Source organism: Salminus brasiliensis, chromosome 22, assembly GCF_030463535.1.
Source record: "Salminus brasiliensis chromosome 22, fSalBra1.hap2, whole genome shotgun sequence".
Classification (NCBI taxonomy): Eukaryota; Metazoa; Chordata; class Actinopteri; order Characiformes; family Bryconidae; genus Salminus; species Salminus brasiliensis.
In genome coordinates, this window is record NC_132899.1 from 24,823,505 (window position 1) to 24,849,322 (window position 25,818).

The 25,818-nt window shown below is 38.9% G+C and overlaps 1 protein-coding gene across 1 annotated transcript in view; it reads right to left on the reverse strand.

Annotated features, from left to right (window-relative positions):
• Positions 1–2,164: 2,164 nt before the first annotated feature.
• Positions 2,165–25,818, reverse strand: part of myof (myoferlin) — a 56,452-nt gene continuing 32,798 nt past the window's right edge. Inside the window, exons 29-55 of the mRNA XM_072667734.1 lie at positions 25,324–25,463; positions 24,591–24,761; positions 24,407–24,506; positions 24,233–24,310; positions 23,795–23,976; positions 22,436–22,594; positions 22,227–22,328; positions 21,280–21,441; positions 21,012–21,177; positions 18,102–18,172; positions 17,923–17,979; positions 17,189–17,197; positions 16,488–16,586; positions 16,113–16,241; positions 15,311–15,466; positions 14,296–14,387; positions 14,009–14,179; positions 12,514–12,662; positions 12,277–12,416; positions 10,811–10,899; positions 10,637–10,732; positions 10,385–10,526; positions 5,056–5,155; positions 4,774–4,970; positions 3,555–3,664; positions 3,315–3,462; positions 2,165–3,219 (exon numbers count right to left, since the gene is read on the reverse strand). Of these exons, the coding sequence (XP_072523835.1) occupies positions 3,181–3,219; positions 3,315–3,462; positions 3,555–3,664; positions 4,774–4,970; positions 5,056–5,155; positions 10,385–10,526; positions 10,637–10,732; positions 10,811–10,899; positions 12,277–12,416; positions 12,514–12,662; positions 14,009–14,179; positions 14,296–14,387; positions 15,311–15,466; positions 16,113–16,241; positions 16,488–16,586; positions 17,189–17,197; positions 17,923–17,979; positions 18,102–18,172; positions 21,012–21,177; positions 21,280–21,441; positions 22,227–22,328; positions 22,436–22,594; positions 23,795–23,976; positions 24,233–24,310; positions 24,407–24,506; positions 24,591–24,761; positions 25,324–25,463 (3,254 nt within the window). The 3' untranslated portion in view covers positions 2,165–3,180. The remainder of the gene's footprint in view (positions 3,220–3,314; positions 3,463–3,554; positions 3,665–4,773; positions 4,971–5,055; positions 5,156–10,384; positions 10,527–10,636; positions 10,733–10,810; positions 10,900–12,276; positions 12,417–12,513; positions 12,663–14,008; positions 14,180–14,295; positions 14,388–15,310; positions 15,467–16,112; positions 16,242–16,487; positions 16,587–17,188; positions 17,198–17,922; positions 17,980–18,101; positions 18,173–21,011; positions 21,178–21,279; positions 21,442–22,226; positions 22,329–22,435; positions 22,595–23,794; positions 23,977–24,232; positions 24,311–24,406; positions 24,507–24,590; positions 24,762–25,323; positions 25,464–25,818) is intronic.

Here is a 25,818-nt window from a genome sequence, read left to right on the forward strand (position 1 = left end):
TGCTTGAACACACCCCGACAGACTGGACTGATTTAAAAACGGAGCGGGGCGGGTTGGCCTTCTGCCGCGAAATACAAACAACCCATGATAAAACTCACTGTCTATTAAACCGAGAAAACACCCGAGAAAACACCAGACCTGATTTAGCTACATATCCAATACACGTTATTAGCTAATATGCTAATAGAAGTGTTACTCAAACCCACCTGAATGACAAGGTGGCTAGCTAGGGCTCATTTTAGCTAGCTAGCCACCTAAAAGCTGACAAAAACCTTAATAAACGGTTAATAAACGCACTGCACCAAATAGCAAAGGACCGTATTTTCATAAAAATACGTTTAAAATGAAGAAATTAAGCAGCTAGCTCAGTGTAGACCGCTAAGTGTAGACCGCTAGCCAATACGTTGCTCTCCAGCAACGCCGATCATTAGCTAGCTAGCAGGTTAGTAGCTAGCTAACGTAGCTAGTGCTAACACCTCCAACAATATTATCACAACAATGCTTACCACCCAAATATCACCGACTGAAGCCACAGAACTGTCACCTAGACAAAAAGAAAATCTCTGTATCTAGGTTTCCTCAATGTTTCCAATTAGCTCGTTTTCTAGCTTGCACTGGCTAATTGAGCAAATCCCTCCCCAACGTCAAATCTAACGTAATTTCCATAAACTAGCGTTAATCTGAGTTAGCTAGCTGACTTACCTTCACTCCAAAGCTCTTCGATTATGCGGATGAACTGTTTCAAGAAATCTAAACTAAAGACTCACTTTGTGTTTGGTCATAAGGAACAGGTTGTCGGGAGGAGTTTTAGGGACCATTTGGAATCACTTAAATTTAGCAGTAACGCTAACGTTACCCATCTTACCTGGCGTAAGCGGATGTGGTGCGTTACGTAAAGTGAGCCACACCCACCGCCGCTTGTTAAGGTCAAGGTCACCCAGCTCTCCTAATGTCAGCAGAGGTTGATTCACATTACATTAACGTAACATTATGCATTAATCTTAAGGCACCTGCTGACCCTGCTGAAAACATGATCCTAAATTTGATCATCCTATTTACACAAAACAATAAAAATCTGCTATTACGTCTCTCTGGGAATTAAGTTTGATGGATGATTGAAATGTGTTGTCAAACAATTCTCTTATTCATCTGTGGTTGTGTATTTGTAATGCATCTAAATGTTGATGTATTTGGTTGTAATGGTAAATATTTATGTTTAATATTAAAAAATAGCTGTCAACAACTTATTAATTGATTGATTGAATATTGATTAATAATTTATTTAATTTGTAGCCTCACAGCTAAATATGCGAAGCTACTGTTGACAATATTAAAACCAGAATAGAAGGTGGCACATCCCAACCACATTTTGACTTTTGGTAAATTTTTTTTTTTTTTAGAGCAAGCTTCTATTTTAGTTAATCTGAATAATAACAAATAAAAAAATAAATGTGAGTTTGAAGAAGCTATTAGAGGGTTAAAGAGCCTTTACTTGATTTAAACGTTCTCTGCAAATCTGAAGGTTGTTCACGCTCATCTCCTTGTAGCACCTTATTTAGAAGAGTATGCAGAAATTCTATACACTATATGAACAAAAGGTATTGGGACACCTGGTCATTCATTTATTCTTCCGAAATTAAATGTAATCAAAAAAGAGTTTATCCTGCTTTTGATGGAGTAACCGGCTCTACTGTCCAGGAAAGGCTTTCTACTAGATTTTGGGGCATTGCTGTATTAAATAGGAAATAAATGCCATTGACTAAAATTGGAGTAAAGCATAAGATCAAACCTGAGAGGAACTACAATTCATTTGAAATCATTTCAAAAGATTTAGGACAAGTACAAATCCATCCAATTTGAATCCATTACATGTGAGTAACAGGTTGCCACATGCATGTCCAGGTTGACAGCAGCACAGCCACTTATGAATGCACTGCAGTCTTAAGCTTTAAAATTATTAATAGTGTAAATAAACTGTAAAGAGAGCTCCTGTTCCCCTGGTCCCAACAAAGACAGCTGTTTGGGTTCCTTTCACGGAACCTGTTTACAGCAATGTAGCAATGGTTCATTTAATTCTTTACACAAAATATACCATATGTTGTTTGGTATGTTGTATGGTAGGCCACTCTCTTATTTATAGAAACAAAGAAAAGTATTAAACACATTTTTATTTACATTTTTATTAAACAATAAAAGAAAACATTTTTGTAGAGATTTAGGGAACATCAGGGAAACCCTGTGCTTTAAATCACAGGGATAATAAATTTTTTTGTGCTATAGGGAGTCACTGACTGACATTTCTCTTCAACGTCTATCTAACACAATCGAGTAACATTCTACCCTGCCTGACGCATGAAGACACTACTGGAAATGCTTTTATACACAGAAACAACCTAAATAATTGGCTCATAGTGTAAGACGTTATTGCTTCATAATCTTCATAAACTGTCAATCATATTCAGCACCTAAATAAGAACACATATATTTGATTTAAACTTTTCCCTCACTCACTTTTTAGTTTAGAATTTGAAATATTATGTAAAGCACAGTTAAAGTCCCAAGCTCATACAGTTCAAGCCACTAAAAATCTGTGATGTCACATAAACCAGCACATTTATGTCAGTACTGGATAGCCTACAACAGCCCAAATAGCCCCACCCATTCACACTGAGGGTAAGGTATAAGGAGCTTTTTGCACAGCTTTTTTTTTTGGCACAGTTCAGGGCAACATGTCAGAACACAAACTGCAACTCAGTGGGTAAGAATACAATAGAAGAAGAATGTAGGATATACCCTTTAATGTAGAAACTGATTTTAAACACTATAATGTATATGTTTACTCTATACACCACATCCACTTATGTCCATTACATTTATTGTATAATGTAGGTGCGGAAAAAGTGAAAACATAAACTCTGGAGCAGCTTAATAGAACCAGTTAATATTGCATATACATATACATACATACAAGTGTCAGAGTTTACATGGAATGTGACTGATAGCAAAAGAGCTGGTGGTAGTGAACCTGGGGGTTAGATAAAAGACTAGTGGACTAATTAGTTAACTAAACACTAACTAAAAAAGAACGTAAACTCTACATTTTGTTGCTGGCATTTTAAAATACTTTCAATCAGCACATATAAAATCTTAATCCTTTTGGCTTGTCACTCGTAGTCCGCCTCATTGAAAGGGCCTCACAATTTTCATTGAGATGTAGTTCTGAAAGAAGAAAAAACAAGCACTGAGTTAAATAAAAGGTGGTCTTCACCTTAACATCCCCACATCACATCAGCCAACGTCAAATCTGCCCTTACCGGTAATGAATAGAAAAGGATTCCAAGGAACAGCAGCACTAAGATTAACAAGAGCAGTCCAATAAACAGCCACTTGAACCTCCGCCACACAATGAACTTCAGGGTCTTGCACGGGTTAGTAAACCAGAAGAATGACGTTTCAGGTCGACTACATGGAGGCAAAAAAAAAGTGACATAGTTATAGAATGAAATATTGGCATATGTTTGATTTAATTATACACACTATGCCGACTGTATTACTTGGGAGGGTTCAGCTTTGGATTTATGTTGGGTTCTTCTCTGCCTTTTCCTGCTGGCCTCTCCTCTGCCTCCTTCTCATTCACTATCTCCAGTGTCATCTCCACTTTCCCCTGGAAATGCCATGCACATAATCAGTTGAACAGTGTACATAGTAAAGTCTGACCAAATATCATGTGACAGTGATTGTAAGGGGCTAAAATCATTTTATATATCAAGATCAGATACAGAGCTGAGAAAGGCCATTCCAAAAGCTAAATGCTAGCCTGTTTTATTCTCTTCATAACAACTTTTAGTGAGTGTTTGGGGCCACTGTCCCAATTATGCCCAAGTTTCAACTGTCTAGCTGATGAGTTGAGGTTTTGCTGAAATTTAGTCAAGCTTGAAGGTGTTTATTCTGGAGCAGGGGTAACTTTCTTGGGCAGCAGCCTCTCAGTCCATTGCGATGAAAAACATCAGCTTCCAGTTCATGGCAGGCCTGTGCCTTGGGTGGCCGGGGTTGTTCTTGATTCCTCTCAGATAAGGGTGACAGATTGGGTTTTCTTCCAGATCCTAAGTGGCTACACCATCTAAAAACTTAACAGTTGGTACAGTTGTGTGAACAGATGAACTGGGAATCGGCTGTTTGTTAGAAGTGGCATCAAGAGTCATTCATGACTTGTGACTAGTGATCTGCACTGAGCTTCTTAGACCTTCTCTATTGCTGGTCAGTCCAGTGAATACTGTCAAACTAACCCTTTTTATGTGGGTAAAGAAAAGATACCAGCTGTAGCCACTCATGATCACTAACAGGAGGTTAAGAGGCCTTGGCCATGGCAAGTTAAAAGACATTTTGATACTTTTAGCACAACTTAAGTAATAATCTATATTTTTAATCCTGTGTCAAATTCATAACTGTCCCCACCCCAAAGATGAACACTAATTACACCTAATTTGTCTTATTTCTATTAAAGATGTTTGTTGTGCACTCATTATGCCCCTCTCCCCCCAAAAAAACTGTTAATAAAAAACACTGAAAGCCCAGTACTGCAATGACATTCATGTGGTAACATAAGGCTTAAGTCTAAAGACATGTTTCATTATTGATTTAATGATTAATCTATGAATTATCACATTCAACGACCACATAGTTACACTAACCAACTTAAACAGAATTTTGAAATTTCATTATGTGCAGCATTGCATAAGCCACAGACACATGTATGAGTCTATATATACATACACCAAGCTCCTTCTTGCCATCTTTTTCGATGTAGCAGGGCCACCATCCTCTGACCGATTTCTGGGCAAACAAGGACTTCAAACTGTCGAACTTCAGCGGCGATTTACTCGCTTTTGCTGTTTCCAGCATGTTCAGGTTGCACTTCTGAGGCATTTTGGCAGGTGAGATGAGGTTGTGCAGGTCAAGTTCGACCGTCCCTGTTACACAGTATAAAATTAACGCACTCTACCACACAGTCAGGTCCAAACAGTTCTTACACATGCAGTATATATGACCTCTTACCAAGGTAATCATCCAGTGAGAATTTATCATTGTCCCATATCTGGATGATCAGCTGAGGTGGAATTCTAAACTCCGTTTTGTCCAGACTCCAGAAGTGTTCCTGTTTACAGAATACACCTTCTTAGCTTATTTACATAATACAATCTTGCTTTCAGTCATTTACATTTATGGCATTAGGTTGACACTCCTATCCAAAGTGGCTTATATTTGAATAATGTTACACAGTGTGATAATTAAGGAACACAGTTTGTCCTACACTAACCGATGGCTTCAATTACTTTATGACTGTAGGTTGCAGAGGAGCAAAATAAAGAAATAAACATCAGACACAAAATGAAGTCATGCAATAGCTGACATTTGGCAGCAGAAACATGCCTGAAGCTCCTTCTCATTAAACTCTATTAGAACTCGGAATCCAGAACTCGGAACTCGGAAATTAAGAACTCGGAATCCAGAATTTGGAACTCTGAATTCAGAACTCTGAATTCAGAACTGAAAACTCAGAACATGGAACTCGAAACTTAGAACTCAAAAATCGGAACTCAGAATTTAGAACTCGGAACTCGGAACTCGGAATTTGGAACTCGGAATTCGGAACTCGGAATTTAGAACTCGGAACTCGGAACTAGGAATTTAGAACTCAACTTGGAATTTAGAACTCGGAATTCGGAATTCAGAACTCTGAACTCAGAATTTGGAACTCGGAATTCGGAACTCGGAATTTAGAACTAGGAATTTAGAACTCGGAACTCGGAATTTAGAACTCGGAACTTGGAATTTAGAACTCGGAATTTGGAACTCGGAATTTAGAACTCGGAACTCAGAATTTAGAACTCAGAATTTAGAACTCAGAATTCGGAATTCGGAACTCGGAATTCGGAACTCGGAATTCGGAACTCGGAATTTAGAACTCGGAACTCGGAATTCAGAACTCGGAATTTAGAACTCGGAATTTAGAACTCGGAACTCAGAATTTAGAACTCGGAATTCGGAATTTAGAACTCGGATTTCGGAACTTGGAATTCGGAACTCGGAATTTAGAACTCGGAATTTAAAACTCGGAACTCAGAATTCGGAACTCGGAATTTAGAACTCGGAATTTAGAACTCGGAACTTGGAATTTAGAACTCGGAATTCGGAACTCGGAATTTGGAACTCGGAACTCGGAACTCAGAATTCGGAACTCAGAATTTAGAACTCTGAACTAGGAATTTAGAACTCAGAATTCAGAATTTAGAACTCGGAACTACAAATTTAGAACTTGGAATTCGGAATTTAGAACTCGGAATTCGGAACTCGGAACTTGGAATTCGGAACTTGGAATTCGGAACTCAGAATTTAGAATTTAGAACTCAGAATTTAGAACTCAGAATTCGGAAATTCGGAACTCGGAATTCGGAACTCGGAATTCGGAACTCGGAATTTAGAACTCGGAACTCGGAATTCAGAACTCAGAATTTAGAACTCAGAATTCGGAATTCGGAATTCGGAACTCGGAATTTAGAACTCGGAACTACGAATTTAGAACTTGGAATTCGGAATTTAGAAATCGGAATTCGAAACTCGGAACTTGGAATTCGGAACTCAGAATTTAGAACTCGGAATTTAGAACTCGGAACTCGGAATTTAGAACTCGGAATTTAGAACTCGGAACTCGGAATGTAGAACTCGTAATTCGGAACTCGGAATTCGGAACTAGGAATTTAGAACTCGGAATTCGGAATTTAGAACTAGGAATTCGGAACTAGGAATTTGAAGGTCGGAACCCGGAATTCTGAACTCAGAATTTAGAACTCAGAATTTAGAACTCAGAATTCGAAACTCAGAATTTAGAACTCAGAATTCGGAATTCGGAACTCGGAACTCAGAATTCGGAACTCAGAATTTAGAACTCTGAACTAGGAATTTAGAACTAGGAATTCGGAACTAGGAATTTGAAGGTCGGAACTCGGAATTCTGAACTCAGAATTTAGAACTCAGAATTTAGAACTCAGAATTCGGAATTCGGAACTCGGAATTTAGAACTCGGAATTCAGAATTCGGAATTTAGAATACGGAACTCAGAATTTAGAACTCGGAATTCGGAATTTAGAACTCGGATTTCGGATACTTGGAATTCGGAACTCGGAATTTAGAACTCGGAATTTAGAACTCGGAACTCTGAATTCAGAACTGAAAACTCAGAACATGGAACTCGAAACTTAGAACTCAAAAATCGGAACTCAGAATTTAGAACTCGGAACTCGGAACTCGGAATTTGGAACTCGGAATTCGGAACTCGGAATTTAGAACTCGGAACTCGGAACTAGGAATTTAGAACTCAACTTGGAATTTAGAACTCGGAATTCGGAATTCAGAACTCTGAACTCAGAATTTGGAACTCGGAATTCGGAACTCGGAATTTAGAACTAGGAATTTAGAACTCGGAACTCGGAATTTAGAACTCGGAACTTGGAATTTAGAACTCGGAATTTGGAACTCGGAATTTAGAACTCGGAACTCAGAATTTAGAACTCAGAATTTAGAACTCAGAATTCGGAATTCGGAACTCGGAATTCGGAACTCGGAATTCGGAACTCGGAATTTAGAACTCGGAACTCGGAATTCAGAACTCGGAATTTAGAACTCGGAATTTAGAACTCGGAACTCAGAATTTAGAACTCGGAATTCGGAATTTAGAACTCGGATTTCGGAACTTGGAATTCGGAACTCGGAATTTAGAACTCGGAATTTAAAACTCGGAACTCAGAATTCGGAACTCGGAATTTAGAACTCGGAATTTAGAACTCGGAACTTGGAATTTAGAACTCGGAATTCGGAACTCGGAATTTGGAACTCGGAACTCGGAACTCAGAATTCGGAACTCAGAATTTAGAACTCTGAACTAGGAATTTAGAACTCAGAATTCAGAATTTAGAACTCGGAACTACAAATTTAGAACTTGGAATTCGGAATTTAGAACTCGGAATTCGGAACTCGGAACTTGGAATTCGGAACTTGGAATTCGGAACTCAGAATTTAGAATTTAGAACTCAGAATTTAGAACTCAGAATTCGGAAATTCGGAACTCGGAATTCGGAACTCGGAATTCGGAACTCGGAATTTAGAACTCGGAACTCGGAATTCAGAACTCAGAATTTAGAACTCAGAATTCGGAATTCGGAATTCGGAACTCGGAATTTAGAACTCGGAACTACGAATTTAGAACTTGGAATTCGGAATTTAGAAATCGGAATTCGAAACTCGGAACTTGGAATTCGGAACTCAGAATTTAGAACTCGGAATTTAGAACTCGGAACTCGGAATTTAGAACTCGGAATTTAGAACTCGGAACTCGGAATGTAGAACTCGTAATTCGGAACTCGGAATTCGGAACTAGGAATTTAGAACTCGGAATTCGGAATTTAGAACTAGGAATTCGGAACTAGGAATTTGAAGGTCGGAACCCGGAATTCTGAACTCAGAATTTAGAACTCAGAATTTAGAACTCAGAATTCGAAACTCAGAATTTAGAACTCAGAATTCGGAATTCGGAACTCGGAACTCAGAATTCGGAACTCAGAATTTAGAACTCTGAACTAGGAATTTAGAACTAGGAATTCGGAACTAGGAATTTGAAGGTCGGAACTCGGAATTCTGAACTCAGAATTTAGAACTCAGAATTTAGAACTCAGAATTCGGAATTCGGAACTCGGAATTTAGAACTCGGAATTCAGAATTCGGAATTTAGAATACGGAACTCAGAATTTAGAACTCGGAATTCGGAATTTAGAACTCGGATTTCGGAACTTGGAATTCGGAACTCGGAATTTAGAACTCGGAATTTAGAACTCGGAACTCAGAATTCGGAACTCAGAATTCGGAACTCTGAATTTAGAACTCGGAAATTAGAACTCGGAATTTAGAACTCGGAATTTAGAACTCGGAACTAGGAATTTAGAACTTGGAATTCGGAATTTAGAACTCGGAATTCAGAACTCGGAACTTGGAATTTGGAACTCAGAATTTAGAACTCGGAACTCGGAATTTAGAACTCGGAATTTAGAACTCGGAACTCGGAATTTAGAACTCGGAACTCGGAATGTAGAACTCGGAACTCGGAATGTAGAACTCGGAATTCGGAACTCGGAATTCGAAACTAGGAATTTAGAACTCGGAATTCGGAATTTAGAACTAGGAATTCGGAACTAGGAATTTGAAGGTCGGAACCCGGAATTCTGAACTCAGAATTTAGAACTCAGAATTCGAAACTCAGAATTTAGAACTCAGAATTCGGAATTCAGAATTTAGAACTCTGAACTAGGAATTTAGAACTCGGAATTCAGAATTTAGAACTCGGAATTCGGAACTAGGAATTTGAAGGTCGGAATTCGGAACTCAGAATTTAGAACTGAACTAGGAATTTAGAACTCGGAATTCAGAATTTAGAACTCAGAATTCGGAATTTAGAACTAGGAATTCGGAACTAGGAATTTGAAGGTCGGAATTCGGAACTCAGAATTTAGAACTCTGAATTTAGAACTTGGAATTTAGAACTCGGAATTTAGAACTCGGAACTCGGAATTTAGAACTCGGAACTCAGAATTTAGAACTCGGAATTCGGAATTTAGAACTCGGAATTCGGAATTCGGAACTCGGAACTTGGAATTCGGAACTCGGAATTCGGAACTCAGAATTTAGAACTCAGAATTCGGAACTCGGAACTCAGAATTCGGAACTCAGAATTTAGAACTCTGAACTAGGAATTTAGAACTAGGAATTCGGAACTAGGAATTTGAAGGTCGGAATTCGGAACTCAGAATTTAGAACTCGGAATTTAGAACTCGGAACTCGGAACTCGAAATTTAGAACTCGGAACTCTGAATTCAGAACTCGGAATTTAGAACTCAGAACTCAGAATTTAGAACTCGGAATTCGGAACTCGGAATTCGGAACTTGGAACTCGGAACTTGGAATTCGTAACTCGGAATTTAGAACGCGTAACTCGGAATTTAGAACTCGGAACTAGGAATTTAGAACTCGAAATTTCGGAATTTAAAACTAGGAATTCGGAACTAGGAATTTGAAGGTCGGAACTCGGAATTTGGAACTCAGAATTCGGAACTCGTAATTTAGAACTTGGAACTCGGAACTCGTAATTTAGAACTTGGAACTCGGAACTCGGAATTTGGAACTTGGACACACTTGTCAAAGTTCCCTCCCTCTTAAAGTCATAAATTCTACTCTGATACTACAATCATATGCATATAGTTAATATGAAAATCGTTCATTTTGTTAACTGCTTTGCTTTTGTCGACTGCTTCCATGATTCCCTGACAATTTAGATTACCTTTTTGGAAACAAGGCACAGTTGCTCAGCAGGCAGGTAGTCAAACTCGAAGATGAATCTCCAGTTGAAATTTCCATCTCCATCAAGTGATCTGTAGTGGACATCAGTCTTCTGCTTGTCTTCCTCCTTGCCTGGCATCCAGCTGAGAATTACAAATCAAACAAAAGTACAATGTAATCTAATGCCTGATCATTAGCTTAGATAAAAAGCCCTGAAACACATGAAACACTGGAAATTTGTTTTGTCAAGTACCCCTTCACATAGATGTCGCTCATGCGCTCTCCAGTGATGCTTGTTTCGTCCAAAATGACGTTAGTGGTGTTCCAAACAATTACCCGCAAAACATGTCTGATGGAAGGAATGGAAAGATGGTCAAGTCTTTTAGCACCAGCAGCAAACACTGAGAGTCATTAAGCAACCACTCACTTTTTGGACTTGCGTGGGGATATATCGAAAGGCGGTCCAAGAAGTCCCAGGCTTTTGGGGAAAATATCTACCCACATTTGAAGACTTCCCTTTAAAACAAACACACACACACATATTAAGCTTACCATTCTTTACAGAATCAGGTTTATTATATTGCTATATAATCTGGCCATCCTCTTTGTGTCCATTTAAAGGGTCATATACTATGAAAAACTCTTTGTAGTGCTTTAGTGCACATTCATTTGGGCAACTGGTCTGCCTTTAACCCACAAACTGTGTAATAAGACCATCTTGTCAGTTTTATGTGAGCTGCCAAAGTCAGAAAACAGAGTATTCAGACAGCACTCAGATCTGGCTCATTTTCTGTCTTGTCCTGCTTTATCCACTACCTTTGTGAGATTTTCAAAAGGCAGTCGTGAATCAAAATTGTCAGATTGTGGGGTGTCAGTTTTTTGGGCTAGTTAAGAAATGCCTTAGCTGTCAAAAAGACTCAGACTGCATTTGAGTAGCTGGAAACCTAAAGACAGAAAGGCAGGTACAGCAGATTACAGCTGGGATAGAGAGAGAGAGAGAGAGAGAGAGAGAGAGAGAGAGAGAGAGAGATAAAGACCTAGTGCAAACAGTAAGAATATATTTAGAAGTAAAGTCTAAGAATTTATGAAGCCACAGAAGAGAAGGATGGGGGATGGGGTGGGGTGAGCAGTAGATCCTTATCATTTTAAGGAACGGAAACTCAAACTGGCCATTCTTTACATGGCTGTTTAGACAGGAAAAGGGCGCAAAGCATGTCACAGACATTTCATTAAGACCCTAGAGAACCATATTAACTTGTGGAAAAGGAATATGTAATGTCTCAACATTCAACTGCAACCCGGCATTCCTAGGTATACATAAGACTGGCTCTCTTAAATTCAAATTCACATGTAATACTGTGTAGCACAAGTCACTCCAGACAGCTTCTTCTCTATTAACATACTGAATGTCAGACTCTGGTCCTGGCAGGTCAAAGGCACAGATTTTTTTCTTCTACTTTTCCTGCATTAAATAAACTTGACTCAACTCATTATCTATGTATGAAGTCCATCAATAGTAGAATTAAGTCTTAGAATTAAGAGGAGAAAACATATTAAACCCTGCAGAGCTTTGGCCTGTTTATAATTAGATGTTTTTTTTCAGTTTTACTCCCAGTTTAGTTACAACCAATTCCTACCCACTAACTAGATCCTCCATATCATACTCCTTCAGAAGGAGCAGGTCAATTGTGACCTCTTGGACTTGATGTACGGCTAAAAATATGGACAGAGTAGTTAATTAAAGCAATTAAGCCACAAGAGGCAGGGCTTTACAGTAGTGTAAGGTATAATGTGTGAAGTTTCCCCTAAGTACCATGGCCTCCATAAGTATAAAAATGAAATTTATGTTCAGTTTGTTAACAATAGTCTAATGGTTGGCAAGCAGGTTCCCACCTGAGAGAGAGTGGGTTGGAAGGTGCTGTAGAGTGTTCTAGTTTCCACGTGTTCTGGAATTAGGCCCTGTGTCCTTAGAACGTGGAGCGAGATACGCTCAGTGGCGGGTCCCAAGTGCTGGTGAAGCTCTTTGTTAGCCTCTGTAATTATATACAACAATAAGCACAGGATTAAAGTCATGATAGAATCTGAATCAGCTGATAAAACAAACAAACAAAAAAAAACCAGGAAAATTACCAAAGTCAGAAAGGCGATGTTCTTGGCCATTGAAGGTTAAGGTGTTTCCATTGTCTTCAGTTCTAGGATGAGGTATTCCTTTTAAGCGTGCGTGATTCTGAAGAATCTGAGATGGTTTCAGCTGATCCCGCCACTGGTTTGTCCCAGATCTATTTCAGGAATACCATATTAGCCAGGCAGGAACCTCATCCAGGAGAACTCAAAGGGACAGTTGGCAAATAGGAATTCATCAAAGACCAGTGTCAAACTCATGTCCTGGAAGGCTACAGTCTGCATAGTTTAGAGATTTCCCATCTTTAACACTATGGAAATAAAGAAGTCTGAAGTAATATGTAAATATTGTTATCATCCACTCCCCAGTTCATACAGTCTATACTGTTTCGAAAATCACTGTTCTTGATGTCTCAATGTCACAGAACCAAGTCATTTACATGCCTCTGCCTATTCAGCCTACCACTTACACTGCAGTTTTCAGGAGTGTTTGAGCTCTGTCTGCTTGCCATGGTGCTCGTCCAGCTTGGTGATTCTGGTCATGCTGGTCAACTAGCATGGTCATGCTTGTCGACCAGCTTATTCAAGCCGGTCTTGCTGGTCAACCAATTTAGTTATGCTGGTCATGCTGGTCAACCAGCTTAATTATGCTGTTTGACTAGCTTGGTCTTAATTTGGCTAATGTTAACCAGCGTCTCCTTATTCTTCTAATTCGCAGCAATTTACCATTTGCAATGGACCCTTTACCCATATCTGTGTTTTCCATGATAATTCTGTTTTCCTTGGGTGCATTATGCTGCCGCTGTTGGGCCCTTGAGCAAGGCCCTTTACCCTCTCTGCTCCCCGGGCGCTGGAGTTGGCTGCCCACCGCTCTGGGTGTGTGTGTATACTCACTGCCCCTAACACATGTGTGTGTGTGAGTGTGTGTTCACTACCAGATGGGTTAAATGCGGAGGACACATTTCGCTGTACACTGTACAGTGACAAATACGTGCACCTTTACCTTTACCTTTACCTTTATACAATCTTAGCTTACTATTATTTACCTCAGTGTTACAAACGTGTGCTTAATGAATCAAATAAAATAAAATAAAAAAAAACCCTTTTTTAGCACTGCAATTACCTTATCTTTACCCCCTGATACAGTGATTTAGGCTATGTAAAGATCCTGTCTATACTTCTGCTGGGGGCATTTTCTCATTTGATGGTTTTAGCTTTTTTTATAGTTTCTAAAGATGCTACCTCATGTGTGATATTAGGTTCACCTTGAATATTCAAAAGTCATAAGTAATTCAATGTTTTTAGAAACTGGTCCACATCACTGCTGGAGATATGAGATAGGTCCACGAGACAACAAGTAAATCCAATTACTGCCAAGTTTTAAAACATCCAGCAGGCCGTCCAACCCTGCCTCACATACAGGTCTTTAGGGTTCAACAGGTTAAACTCTGTAGTGTTGTTGCCCTCTAGGAGGTCTGATAGCCTTGCATTATATGACACTCACACGCAGTACGTCTGCGGCAGGCCACAGTGGGAGCCAAAACGAGAGAGGAGGCGGTTCTCCAGGTCAATCACGGTCTCTCCTACTTTTTCGTCAAGAGTGAGTAGGTCAAAGTCATACACGGAGATCTTCAGGTCTTTGTCTTGAGGGAGGAAGCATGACACCTCGAACATTCTGTAGATGAAACAATAATGAAAGGAATGCATATCTTTAATGAGATTCAGAGCACAACCACAGAGCCGAATGCTTTATATATATATATCATATATAATATAATCACACAACTCTACCTTCCAAACACTGGGTTTACAGTGTTCGGTATATAGTTGTCTCGGTCATCAACAATCTTCTTTCCCAAAGAAATCTTGATGTATGGGTCACACTACATAAAAAAGTCCAAATGCAAAGTAAGTTCTCTAGTCCACGAACACTATGGAACGTTTAAAATATTATGCAGGATCCTTCTCATATTTTGCTTATCACACATGAATAACTGACACTGGGCTGCTTCTATTTAAGGCAGGGGTGTCCAGTCTTATCCACAAAAACCCTGCAGCCACACCGGCCCTTTGTGGATAAGATTGGACACCCCTGATTGATTTATGTCCAGAAGTGTAAGCAAATCGCAGGATGTCCACTTATGTATCCATAGCTTTTCAACTGTTTAATATTAGCCTACATGTAGGCCCTTAAAGGGGCCCATATCAAACACTGTTTCTTGAAATGCATCTTCTGATGCTCACTTATAAGTATATTTATAAGTAGGTTTTCACACCAAACACAGTCACAAGATCATTTTTCAGTCTTTTTTTATAACTGTTTTTATAACCTTTAAGATATGTACAGTATATATGCATATGACCTTGGTTCTGGCTGGCTGACCAGTGTCCTGCCTCATTCAGAAAGCAGCCTGGAATTTAACACTCCGTTTAACTTTAGTGTGAAAGTGCCAGGCTAAACAGCTGTAGCCTTGCTGGCTGGATATATAAATGCAAAAACATTCATCCAAAACAAGCTGTTTTTCTGCAGCTTAGTGTCCATGTATGGACTGAGGAGTGAATATTAAAATTAAAGCGCACGTTAATGATGTTTTTCTGTAAATATGGTGCCCTTTAATGCTACACTGCCTTCTCTATTTGACAGGAACTTAAAGAAGCAGGTTTTTGATATTTTTGTTCGTGATTGATGGGGTTATTGTAAAACCATGGATTTTGATGCAAAAATCCTAAAATGCCTTTTAGGGACAAATACTTTTTTTTTTATTGGTGGTAATAAAAACAAACAAACAAACAAACAAAAAAGTACCAAGCCGTTGTTGTCTTTGGGCTGTAGGTCAATTCCTCTGATCACATAGATCCTGACCACACACTCCTGTGGCCCACTGTCGGGTAACTCTCTGAATTGCCGTGGAGGAGAAGGGATGGCGGGATCATCTGACACTGGATAGACTTTAAAAGAGCCCTGAAAGCAAGTGAGTTTTTCACAGACACACACACACACACACACACACACACACACACACACACACACACACACACACACAAACACACATAATTTATCATGTAGCCCAGTCAATCAATTAAAATATGTTTAGGTATTTAATGTGTGCTTTTTTAAGTTAGATTGGGAGATGCTAGGCTAACATAGCTAACAAGCACTGGGCTTGGACTGTAACCAATGCAAAAAATCTAAGCAAAGCTAAACATAAACATATTTATTAAAATGCTATAGATAGAAGCTAAAACTTAAATGGCTTTAAAAAGTTGAGTTTTGCATGTATATATTAAACTAAATCATACTGCATTCTAAACCACATCAATTAAATAACGTCACATAAATAAAGATCTGGACGCAGTCTGGGTGTGTATTTACACATATGAAATTCTGTTAGCAATGTTACCCTAGCGTCTCCTGTTCTCAACTTAAGAAACTTATACTTGTCTTGACTAATCGACTATATCTGGGATAAGTGATAAAACATGGTAATTTGATGCTTTAAACTATTGCTTTAATTTGTGATAAAATAGGTACACCATGTAAAGGGCCGCTGTATTGTGTAGTTCCTCACATCAAAGCATGTGAGGAAAAACACCACACATTATTTTACCTTGAACTCTCCAACCACAGCGGGGTCGTCGTCATCATCGTCATTCTTGCCACAGTACAGTTTAAAGGTGTTACAGAAGTCAGTCAGACCCTTATACTCAGACACGTCTTCAAGTCCAGTACTGAACACCTGAAGGAAAATGCAGGGATATGTGTCTCATCATAACACGTGAAGGTGAATTTCAGCATAACTCAATATTCAAAAGCAAACTCTGGTGGATCTTCTGTTTCTTAATCAAATGTTGGTTTTAGAGGTTAATTACAGTGTATGTAATCTTGTCTCATGTTGTTACATACTTGGTGAGTCCATTCTGGTTTACACTGCATGAACCACTCCTTTACAGTAAATATTTAACATACAGTTACTGAAGCTTACTTTCAGGGTGTCGTATCCTTTCTGAAGATATGGGCCGCATTTTTCATGTTCTCCAACAGAAGCATAAAACTTACTCCACCAGTCAATCGCCTCTTTCTCCTGTAAGAAAATGTAAAAGGACAAATGATGCCTTTGTACCTGTGTGAAGCTGCTCAGGACTATACATTTATTTGCAAGTGGGTTTCTATTGATGAAAACATTGTTCCCAAACCTTTGAAAAGTTTAAACTCTTAACCAGCCACAGTCCTCTACACAACTTTGCCCCCCCCCCCACCCCCCGGTCAACTGACTTTTTTTGTTACTTTAAGTGTAAATAAGAGAATAAATCCTTTACAGGAATTTTCGGAATTTAATAGATTTGATGTCCAAAGAAAAACATGTATCCCCATGGTAACTTTACAGAAGAAGGCAAAAATCTGCTTAACTTTGCATGGATGTTAATGTAAAATATTATTATTACAAGTAATTTAGAGCTTTTCTATTGGTCAAATGGTCCAGAATTATTTATACAGTGAACAGAGCAGCGGACAAAAATGGAGATACATGTTTTTCATTGGACAGCAGCAATATATTAACATTATTATATATAACATTTGTAATTGCCCCAACTTGTGCATAAATGTAAGACTATACTGCCCAAATAAAAATAAATAAATCCAATATTTGCTTTAATAGTAGACAACCAATGACATTCATCTCACCTTCTCTTGCTGTTGAGTTTGATGCCATGAACAGAAAAACAAGACAGTGTTAAAAGTGTTAAATGAGCAAAACATATTTTGTTGCTATCGGATCAAAACCTTGTATTTTTAAAATGGCAACTCTACAAGAAAAGGGAAAAAATGTAATAATCTAATTTTCCTTCCCAATTTATCCTTTTCCACCAGCACTGGATGGGCGATGGCTAGCATGTACTACCTCCAACTTAATTGAAGCGTCCATTTGAAGGGGCAGCCTACCCACCCAAAGAGAGCTGGCAATGGATGGCTGTGGCATCACAGAGGATAAAACTGCTGATCTCTTGATAATAGGGCTTACGCTTTGACGGCCTTGCCACTCTGGTGCCCATCGTTCTTAAACGTTAATGTAAGCGAATGTAACAAGCTTTCATGATGTAAACACTGAGATACAAGGTTTTGATCTGACAGCAGTGATACATAAAGACACACAGAACTACAAAAGCAGTGCAGACCTTAAATGACTAAATCAGATTACCCCAGATAACCCATGTTACAACAAATCAGCAGGACGTTGTGCTACAGACAAGGGGAACTGCCTCACTCAAAGATTGGAGTGATTACTGCTGGATTTAGATGATTGTTTTATCAGTCAGCAGTGACGATTTGGAAACAGGTTTCATTTCGGGATCAGCAAGTGTATTAGGCTCAAGCAAGACTGGTGGATTTTCTGCTAAAAACGTTTATGCCATACATACACTGCGTGGAATGGATGGGGTCATTTTGCCAACAGCTGCTGAGATGCCATACATAAACTGAAAGTCACAATGCTTACAGTGAAAAAAGAGATTAAATATGCATGCAATAGAGACTACATGTAAGGCAGACTTTGTCATGAGATGAAACCTTTAAAAAAGCCTAATAAGGCATACTCTACCTGAGTCTCAAGAAGAGGCCTTTCCTCAATGTTTATGTGGAGCTCCTGAGGGGCTGCCGCCATCAAAGCCACTTCAGACACAGAAATCATGCTGTCAGTGTAAAGTGAATGGCGGTCCAAGCTCAAAACAAAGGTACAACAACCCAAAGACTATCTCTTAAATAATATCTCTAATAGTGTGTAATAAAAAGCCTGTGTAAAACCTATCCCTTTTAGTTTTTTTGTTTCAGAATTTTGAAAATATTTAAGCAATAGTAATCTTTTTTGATACTGAAAGACTACACGTCTTTATTATTGAAGAAAATTGCATGAAAATTACCCCATAGAGTTAATTGTAACAGATGATTGCTAAACAGTCTGCTAAATCCACACAACCACAATTAATTCATTCAATTAAGTACAATTAAATACATGTATCAAAGTCAATATGATTAATAAAAAACTAGTAGGAGAGCTAATATCATCTTAATAAGATGTACATAATTTTCCATAAGTTTATTTCAGATGTAGTCAGTCAAACAAGAAACAATTGGACTCCTTAGTCACTAGGGAGGCCAGTGTGGTTCTACAGTTATTAAGTTGGTGGAGTGACAGTTCTGTGAAATAATATTGGAGGGGAGTGTGTCTAGGATGCCAAACCTGACTGTTGAGCCTTCCGGAGATGTGGGGGAGGGCCTTAGGGAGGTACCTACCTGATAAACCAGTGAAGAGCTTGTGAGGTGTTGGGTAAATTATCTTTTAAAATGAATGTAATTTTATCTGAAATGGTGCCCCCTGGTGTCAGCTCCAAGGTGAAGGTGAAGTAGTCTGTAGTGTGCTGTAAACCACACTGACACTGCCTTATATATATATATATATATATATATATATATATATATATATATATATATATATACAGTGAGTCCAAGAAGTATTTGATCCCTTGCTGATTTTCTTTGTTTGCCCACTAATAAAGACACTATCCTTCTGCACTTTTAATGGTAGATATATTCTAACATGGAGAGACAGAATATCAAGACAAAAATCCAGAATATAATTTTAAAGAATATATTTTAATTAATTTGTATTTCAATGAGGAAAATAAGTATTTGATCCCTCTTGCCAAACACACTCAATACTTAGTGGCAAAGCCTTTGTTTGCAAGCACAGCGGTGAGACGTTTGTTGTAGTTAACCACAAGTTTAGCACACACACCAGGGGGAATTTTGGCCCACTCTTCTTTGCAGATCCTCTCTAAATCATGAAGGTTGGTGGGCTGTCGCTTGGCAACTCTGACCTTCAGCTCCCTCCATAGATTTTCGATCGGATTGAGGTCTGGCGACTGGCTGGGCCACTCCATGACCTTAATGTGATTTTTCTTGAGCCAATCCTTTGTTGCCTTTGCTGTATGTTTAGGGTCGTTATCATGTTGGAAGACCCAACCACGGCCCATTTTCAGATCCCTGGCAGAGGGGAGGAGGTTGTCCCTCAGGATTGTGCGGTACATGGCTCCATCCATCTTCCCAGTGATGCGGTGAAGTAGCCCTGTACCCTTGGCAGAGAAACACCCCCAAAACATTATGCTTCCACCTCCATGCTTGACGGTGGGCACAGTGTTCTTGGGGTCATAGGCAGCATTTTTCTTCCTCCACACATGGCGGGTGGAGTTGAGGCCAAAAAGTTCAATTTTGGTCTCGTCTGACCACAAAACCTTCTCCCAATAACTTGGTTCATCTTTCAAATGATCATTGGCATACTTGAGGCGCGCCTCCACATGTGCTCTCTTCAGCAGGGGTACCTTTCGGGCACTGCAGGATGTGAATCCATTGTTGCGCAAAGTGTTGCCAATTGTTTCCTTGCAAACTGTGGTCCCAGCTGCCTTCAGGTCATTTGCTAACTCCTGCCGAGTGGTTGCAGGACGATTTCTGACTGTTCTCAGCATCATTGCCACCCCACGAGGCGAAATCTTCTTTGGAGCACCGGGCCGAGGTCTGTTGATTGTCATGTTATACTCTTTAAACTTTCTGATAATTGCACCAATAGTTGTTACTTTCACATCCAACACCTTACTAATCTTTTTGTAGCCCATTCCAGCTTTGTGAAGGTCAACAATTCTGACTCTGAGGTCCTGTGACAGCTCTTTGGTTTTACCCATGTTGGAGACTTGAAATCTGTGTGATCTGTCTGATTCTGTGGACAGGTGTTTTTCACACAAGTGATTAGTGAGAACAGGTGGCTTCAGGTCAGGTAACAAGTTGATTGGGAGTGTCTAACTGGTCTGTAAAAGCCAGAACTGCTAATGAATACTAAGGGATCAAATACTTATTTCACTCCATGAAATACAAATCAATTAATATATATTCCTTAGATTTATTTTCTGGATTTTCTTTTTAATATTCTGTCTCTCCATGTAAGAATACATCTACCATTAAAAGTATAGAATGATCATGTCTTTATTAGTGGGCCAACGAAGAAAATCAGCAAGGGATCAAATACTTCTTGGACTCACTGTATATATATATATATATATATATATATATATATACTGGGATGCAGGTTAAGAGAACTAGGTGGGCAAGTATGGGCAGAAAACATTAGGGCCACAATGTTTGTTAGCAACATTAGCTATGTAGCTGCAGTGCAAAACTAAAGGACAAAGATGTGGACACCAAATATGTCTTGGCGGATTGACTACATCTGCAGTAAGTGTAAAATTGTAGACATGTTTTATTTCCCCCAAAACCAATCCTTAAAAGATCTTCCTCAAGAGGGAGATTAAAATAATACACAAATTTGTGACACATATACAGCCGAGTAAACAGACACCTATATAAAATAAATATGTTCCTTTTAGTGGAGTTGCAGAAAAGCAATGTAGTCAGAGTGTGTCAACATAGGACCAAAAATCTGAGACATGTACAAAAGAGAAACCTTTAGATGCCATAGCCACTTCAGCCACTGTGCCATAGGGGTCGCATCGGTATTCCTCCAGTGAGCTGATGGTGCACTGCCCTACAACAGGTTTCCTCCCGAATGGCCTGTGATCAATCACTTTCAGCACAATTGGAGGTGTGTACATCTCTTCTTTGGGTAAGAGCTTCAGGAGCAGGTAGAAAAGGCTTTAGTGCATTGCAGCTTTCCCATGGTTACAACATATCAATCTATTTGTTTCCGGGAAAAGTGGATCAAGTCTTCTTACCACTTTCAAGAGAAGGACGTTTCCAGGGAAGTTGGGGCTTTTCTTTATGTTCTTGATGACCGCAGACTGAACCCTCTCCCCTCCACATTCCACCACTAGGCTGGGGGAGGTGACAGGTGCCAACTGATACATCTTCATGTTGCGCAAACCCCAGGCCAGAATCTACCAAGACATTAGAAATCATGCCAATGGGTATGTAGAAATGCACTGTGATGGTAGAAGTAGAAGTAGAATATTCAATGGAATTGATTTTAGACTGTTAGAATAAACCCATTCTTATCCCTGGTCCTGTTTGGCCATAATAACCTGCTCAGGGCCCAGTTTCTCAAAAGCATCTTCATTTTAACATAATCTTAACTGGTAGGGAGAGTTTTCAGTGTGATGCTCTATTAACTATCTAAGAATAATTTTTTGGGAAACCCAGCCTAGGCTGTTTTCATATGTAAACAAATGTTCCTCATTTCTTTCCAAATGGAGAAGGCAGCAATATACTTTGATTGGAAGGTACGGTTAAATAAGTGCTTATTCCAGGTCATTTAGAGCATTTCTATTGGTTTATTCATGCAAAACTATTTACACAGTGTACAGAGCAGCTACAGGGTTCAAACCATGGTGAAAACCAAAACCGGACAAAAATGGAGATACATGTTTTTCATTGGACAGCAGTGATTTGTATTTTGTAAAAAAAAAATTAAATCCTACAAAACTAGGAGAACTGAATAGAATCGACTGAAGAGTTGCAGCGAATTGATTCCATAAAGAATCACATCTGAACTGAATCGTGAACACACGGCAAGTTGTGATGTACTTAAAGTGGAGCACAATAACTGTCACGTCTCTGCTTTCCTAATACATTTTCCAACCACCTGCCAAGTCAAACACTGCCTGTATTTAAATGTATTCAAGGAGGATCTGAGTTCAGTTTTGTTCAGTTCAGTTTACTTTACCTCTATGGTGGTGAGCTGTACTACAGGACGGACTCCCTGAGGCACCATGTACAACCTGTCCCCTCTTTTTGGAGGAACAATAGGAAGATCAGTCTCGCCACTCTGCAGAAAGCGACAGAAATATGACATTACTATCATGTGAAATTCACAAGCACTTTATGATGTGTTTCATGGGAATCAGGAGCTGAAAAACCAGAATGGACATCCACCTTGTTCCTCAGAATCAGCTCGGCAGACACCAGCACCTCTCCAGCAGGCTTTCCCATGTGAATGACAGGGCACCACAGCAGTTTCGGCGGTGTGTCCATGCCAGGATTGAGTTTTACTGAAGGCAGACATGTGCTTCTGCCCAGGGGCTCATCTTTACCCTGTAGAACATATTATCACAGTACTGTTACACCAGACTAAGTTGGGACCATTTCTAAGTTTGGATTCATTGAAAAGTTTGAAATTACTCTTTTTAATAAATTAAAATGATTTCTGATAAGATAACTAATGGTCTACAAAAGAACAGAGCTAGAAAAGCAAGTAGGTTTAAATGTGTCCAGACTGATTATTCCATAACAATTTTACTGTTTAACATCTACAATAAAATCTAGGACCTTTTGCTCATGAGTCATGAATAAGTCTAGATGCATATTAATGTGCACTGAATAACTATTATTACAAATCCTTACAGTACATTATTTATTATTTAACCCCATAAAAGCTCAGCCTTATTGCATCCAAAAGCTTGTTATTCAGTAAATACTGAATGCATTGTCCACTATATTGCAATGACTACAATGCAAATGAGCTTATATTAGATTTATTTTTAAAAGGATAGTTCAGACGACTAAATAAACATGGTTTAGCACTAACCCCAGATTAGCAAAGACATTCCGTTCTTCCTTAGTTTCGAATGGGAGATGCTAGGCTAACGTTGCTCACAAACACTGGACTTGGACTATCACCTCATCTCAGTAAATAAATATCAAAATTATCCAGGGGCCACGAGTTTGAATCCCAAGCCATGACGCTTTGCCATCAGCGCCCAGAGTCTGAACGAACATAATTGGCCGTGCTTTCTCAGAGTGGGGAGATATCTCCCCTCATCACTCTTAAGCAATGTTGGCCAGTACATACGTCTATTAGCTGGTGCGGTGGAACTGGGTACCCGCCGCTTTCCTCAAAGCATGTCATAAAAATAAATAGGTAGCCCTTTATCATTTAAGCTAAAATTGGATGGTTACTTAAAATGTGTGTTCCACCATTCGGCTATGGGGATTTGTGTTTTTTAAAGACTACAGTAAGTCATACTGTGTTCTAAACCACACCATTTCTTCTGTACAAAACAAGTAAAGACCTGGATGTATTTCAAGTGAGCTGAGAGTTTTTGGGCGTGTATTTATTAAATACACAAGTCTAGTGTTTTTAACAACATTAATCAAGCGTCTCCGGTTGTAAACTGCACATGCTACAGAACTACTCCTTTACAGAAGGAGGTACAGAAGTGCAGAAGAAACACTCAACCGCCCCTAGGAGTCTTCAAACTAGTCATACAGGAGAATAATGATAGTAAGACTGACCACTTGGTCATTGTCGAAAATCTCCAGCACAACTTGGGGTGGGTTGTGGGCCACTGTTTGTGGGTCACTATAGATTTCCACTCTGTTGAATATAAGGGTTTGATCCCACATTGGGTTCAAGGTAGACTTGATGGTTTCTGTGGTCTGGCTCATGTGTAGAAATGACACATGTACATATGGATCTGTAATCAAACCAAATTAAAACATTAGAATCAGAATATCAGAAAAATCCATAAATGGTCAATCAAAAATCTTATTGTCCCTCCTTTAGTTTTACACTGGAACTGTGAGGTCTACCAAGCAACAAACTGTAGAATCCTGTTAGCCCTATTGTGTCAGTGAAGCAAACTTCAGACAATAAATCAATCTGGACTAAGAAACAACTTTGCTCTGAACAATTCTATTAATATTGAAAAGAGAAGTCATATAGGCATTAACCTGAGAAACTGTCTTTGTCCAGAGCCATCAGATTCCTGGCCTGGTAAACATAGACCCGTAGATGGTATTCGTAGCACCCTACAAACATAACAGGTGTAACATTACTCAAATACATTACATCATAAACAGGGATTTTTAAAGCATTTAAAGAGAATAACTGCCCCCATTACTTACGTTCAAAAGTACATGACACATTGGGTGTGCTGGCTTCAAACAGGTTAGAAGCATCTGATTTTGATCCTTTGTCATCCCCCTTTGCTTCCATATCAATTCCCTGTAAAAGTAAAAACCTGTGTTGATGTCTTTCTCTCTGTGAGCCCATAATTCCTGACTATCAATCAGTGCTTAGAGTACTCACCAGCAAACCCTCCAGTTTAAAAATGGCAGAGGCACCAACTCTATTAGCGGGTACCATCTTCCTTGTCCAGCGGCGCCGGCGGAAACTATCCGAGTTTCTCTCTTTTTTGTGGAACTTCCAGCCAACGAGAGCAGAGAACTCCCAGCCCTCTGCATCCCCTGTATCTTTTTTCTAGCAATAAAGTGAGCAACAGCAGAGTGAAATAAGGTAAAATTAAGGTAAAATCAGCACTGATGGAGATACACATCAGGATTTGACCAAAAATTCACCATGATTTGAAAAGTAAATTCCACCCCTTCCCCATGATATTGGTGTGCTTAACTAAACTGAGAGTTAAATGATATTGACGATAAATATAAATTTATTACCTAAATTTCAAATGAAATATTCTAATAATAATAATTAGAACAATATTCGAATAGCTATGAGCCATACTGAGCACACACAAACAAACAATTCAATTACTGAATTAAGTTATGAAAAAAACATTTTTTTTTACAATATTCCAATTATAAACATGATATATATATATATATATATATATATATATATATATATATATATATATATATATATTGGATATTCTGTGCTAATGTACAGTATGGTGCATATTAGCATAGTAGATCCAGTATTGACTACAGCTGAAGAAAGAGGAAATATGCTTTCTTTGGATTTTTGTCCAATCATCAAATGTATTAAACAATAAAAACAATACTACTACTACTACCCTTACCTCAGTGGCTGCACTACTACCAGCAACCTTTTTGCGGAATCTGATCTTTCTTCTACGGCGGTGGACGTGGTACATCTTTTCAGCTGCCACCCATGACTTAGGCTTATCATCAGGAGGAATGGTAATACCATACTCCCAACCTTGATTCAGATATTCATAGTTATTCATTAATTCACATAAACAAAACTGTAACAATTTATTGGAAACTCCCAGATGGATGTGGATCTGGCACAGTGCTGCTTTTATTCTATTTATCTCTATAGTAAGTATTATGGGTGTAACTATTCCTAAAATTCAAAATACAGAAATTTCTCCGTTCATTATGTTTTTCGATACAGCAAAAATAAAAATGTCTGAAAATTGTCCTTATGTTAGTATGTTGATCTTTCCATTTTCAGTGTATTATAGCATCTAACATAACACAGTTCAAATACAACCATTGAAACTAAAGCTGTGCTTTACAGTGTTACAATCAAACGATCCACAAGCTGATCA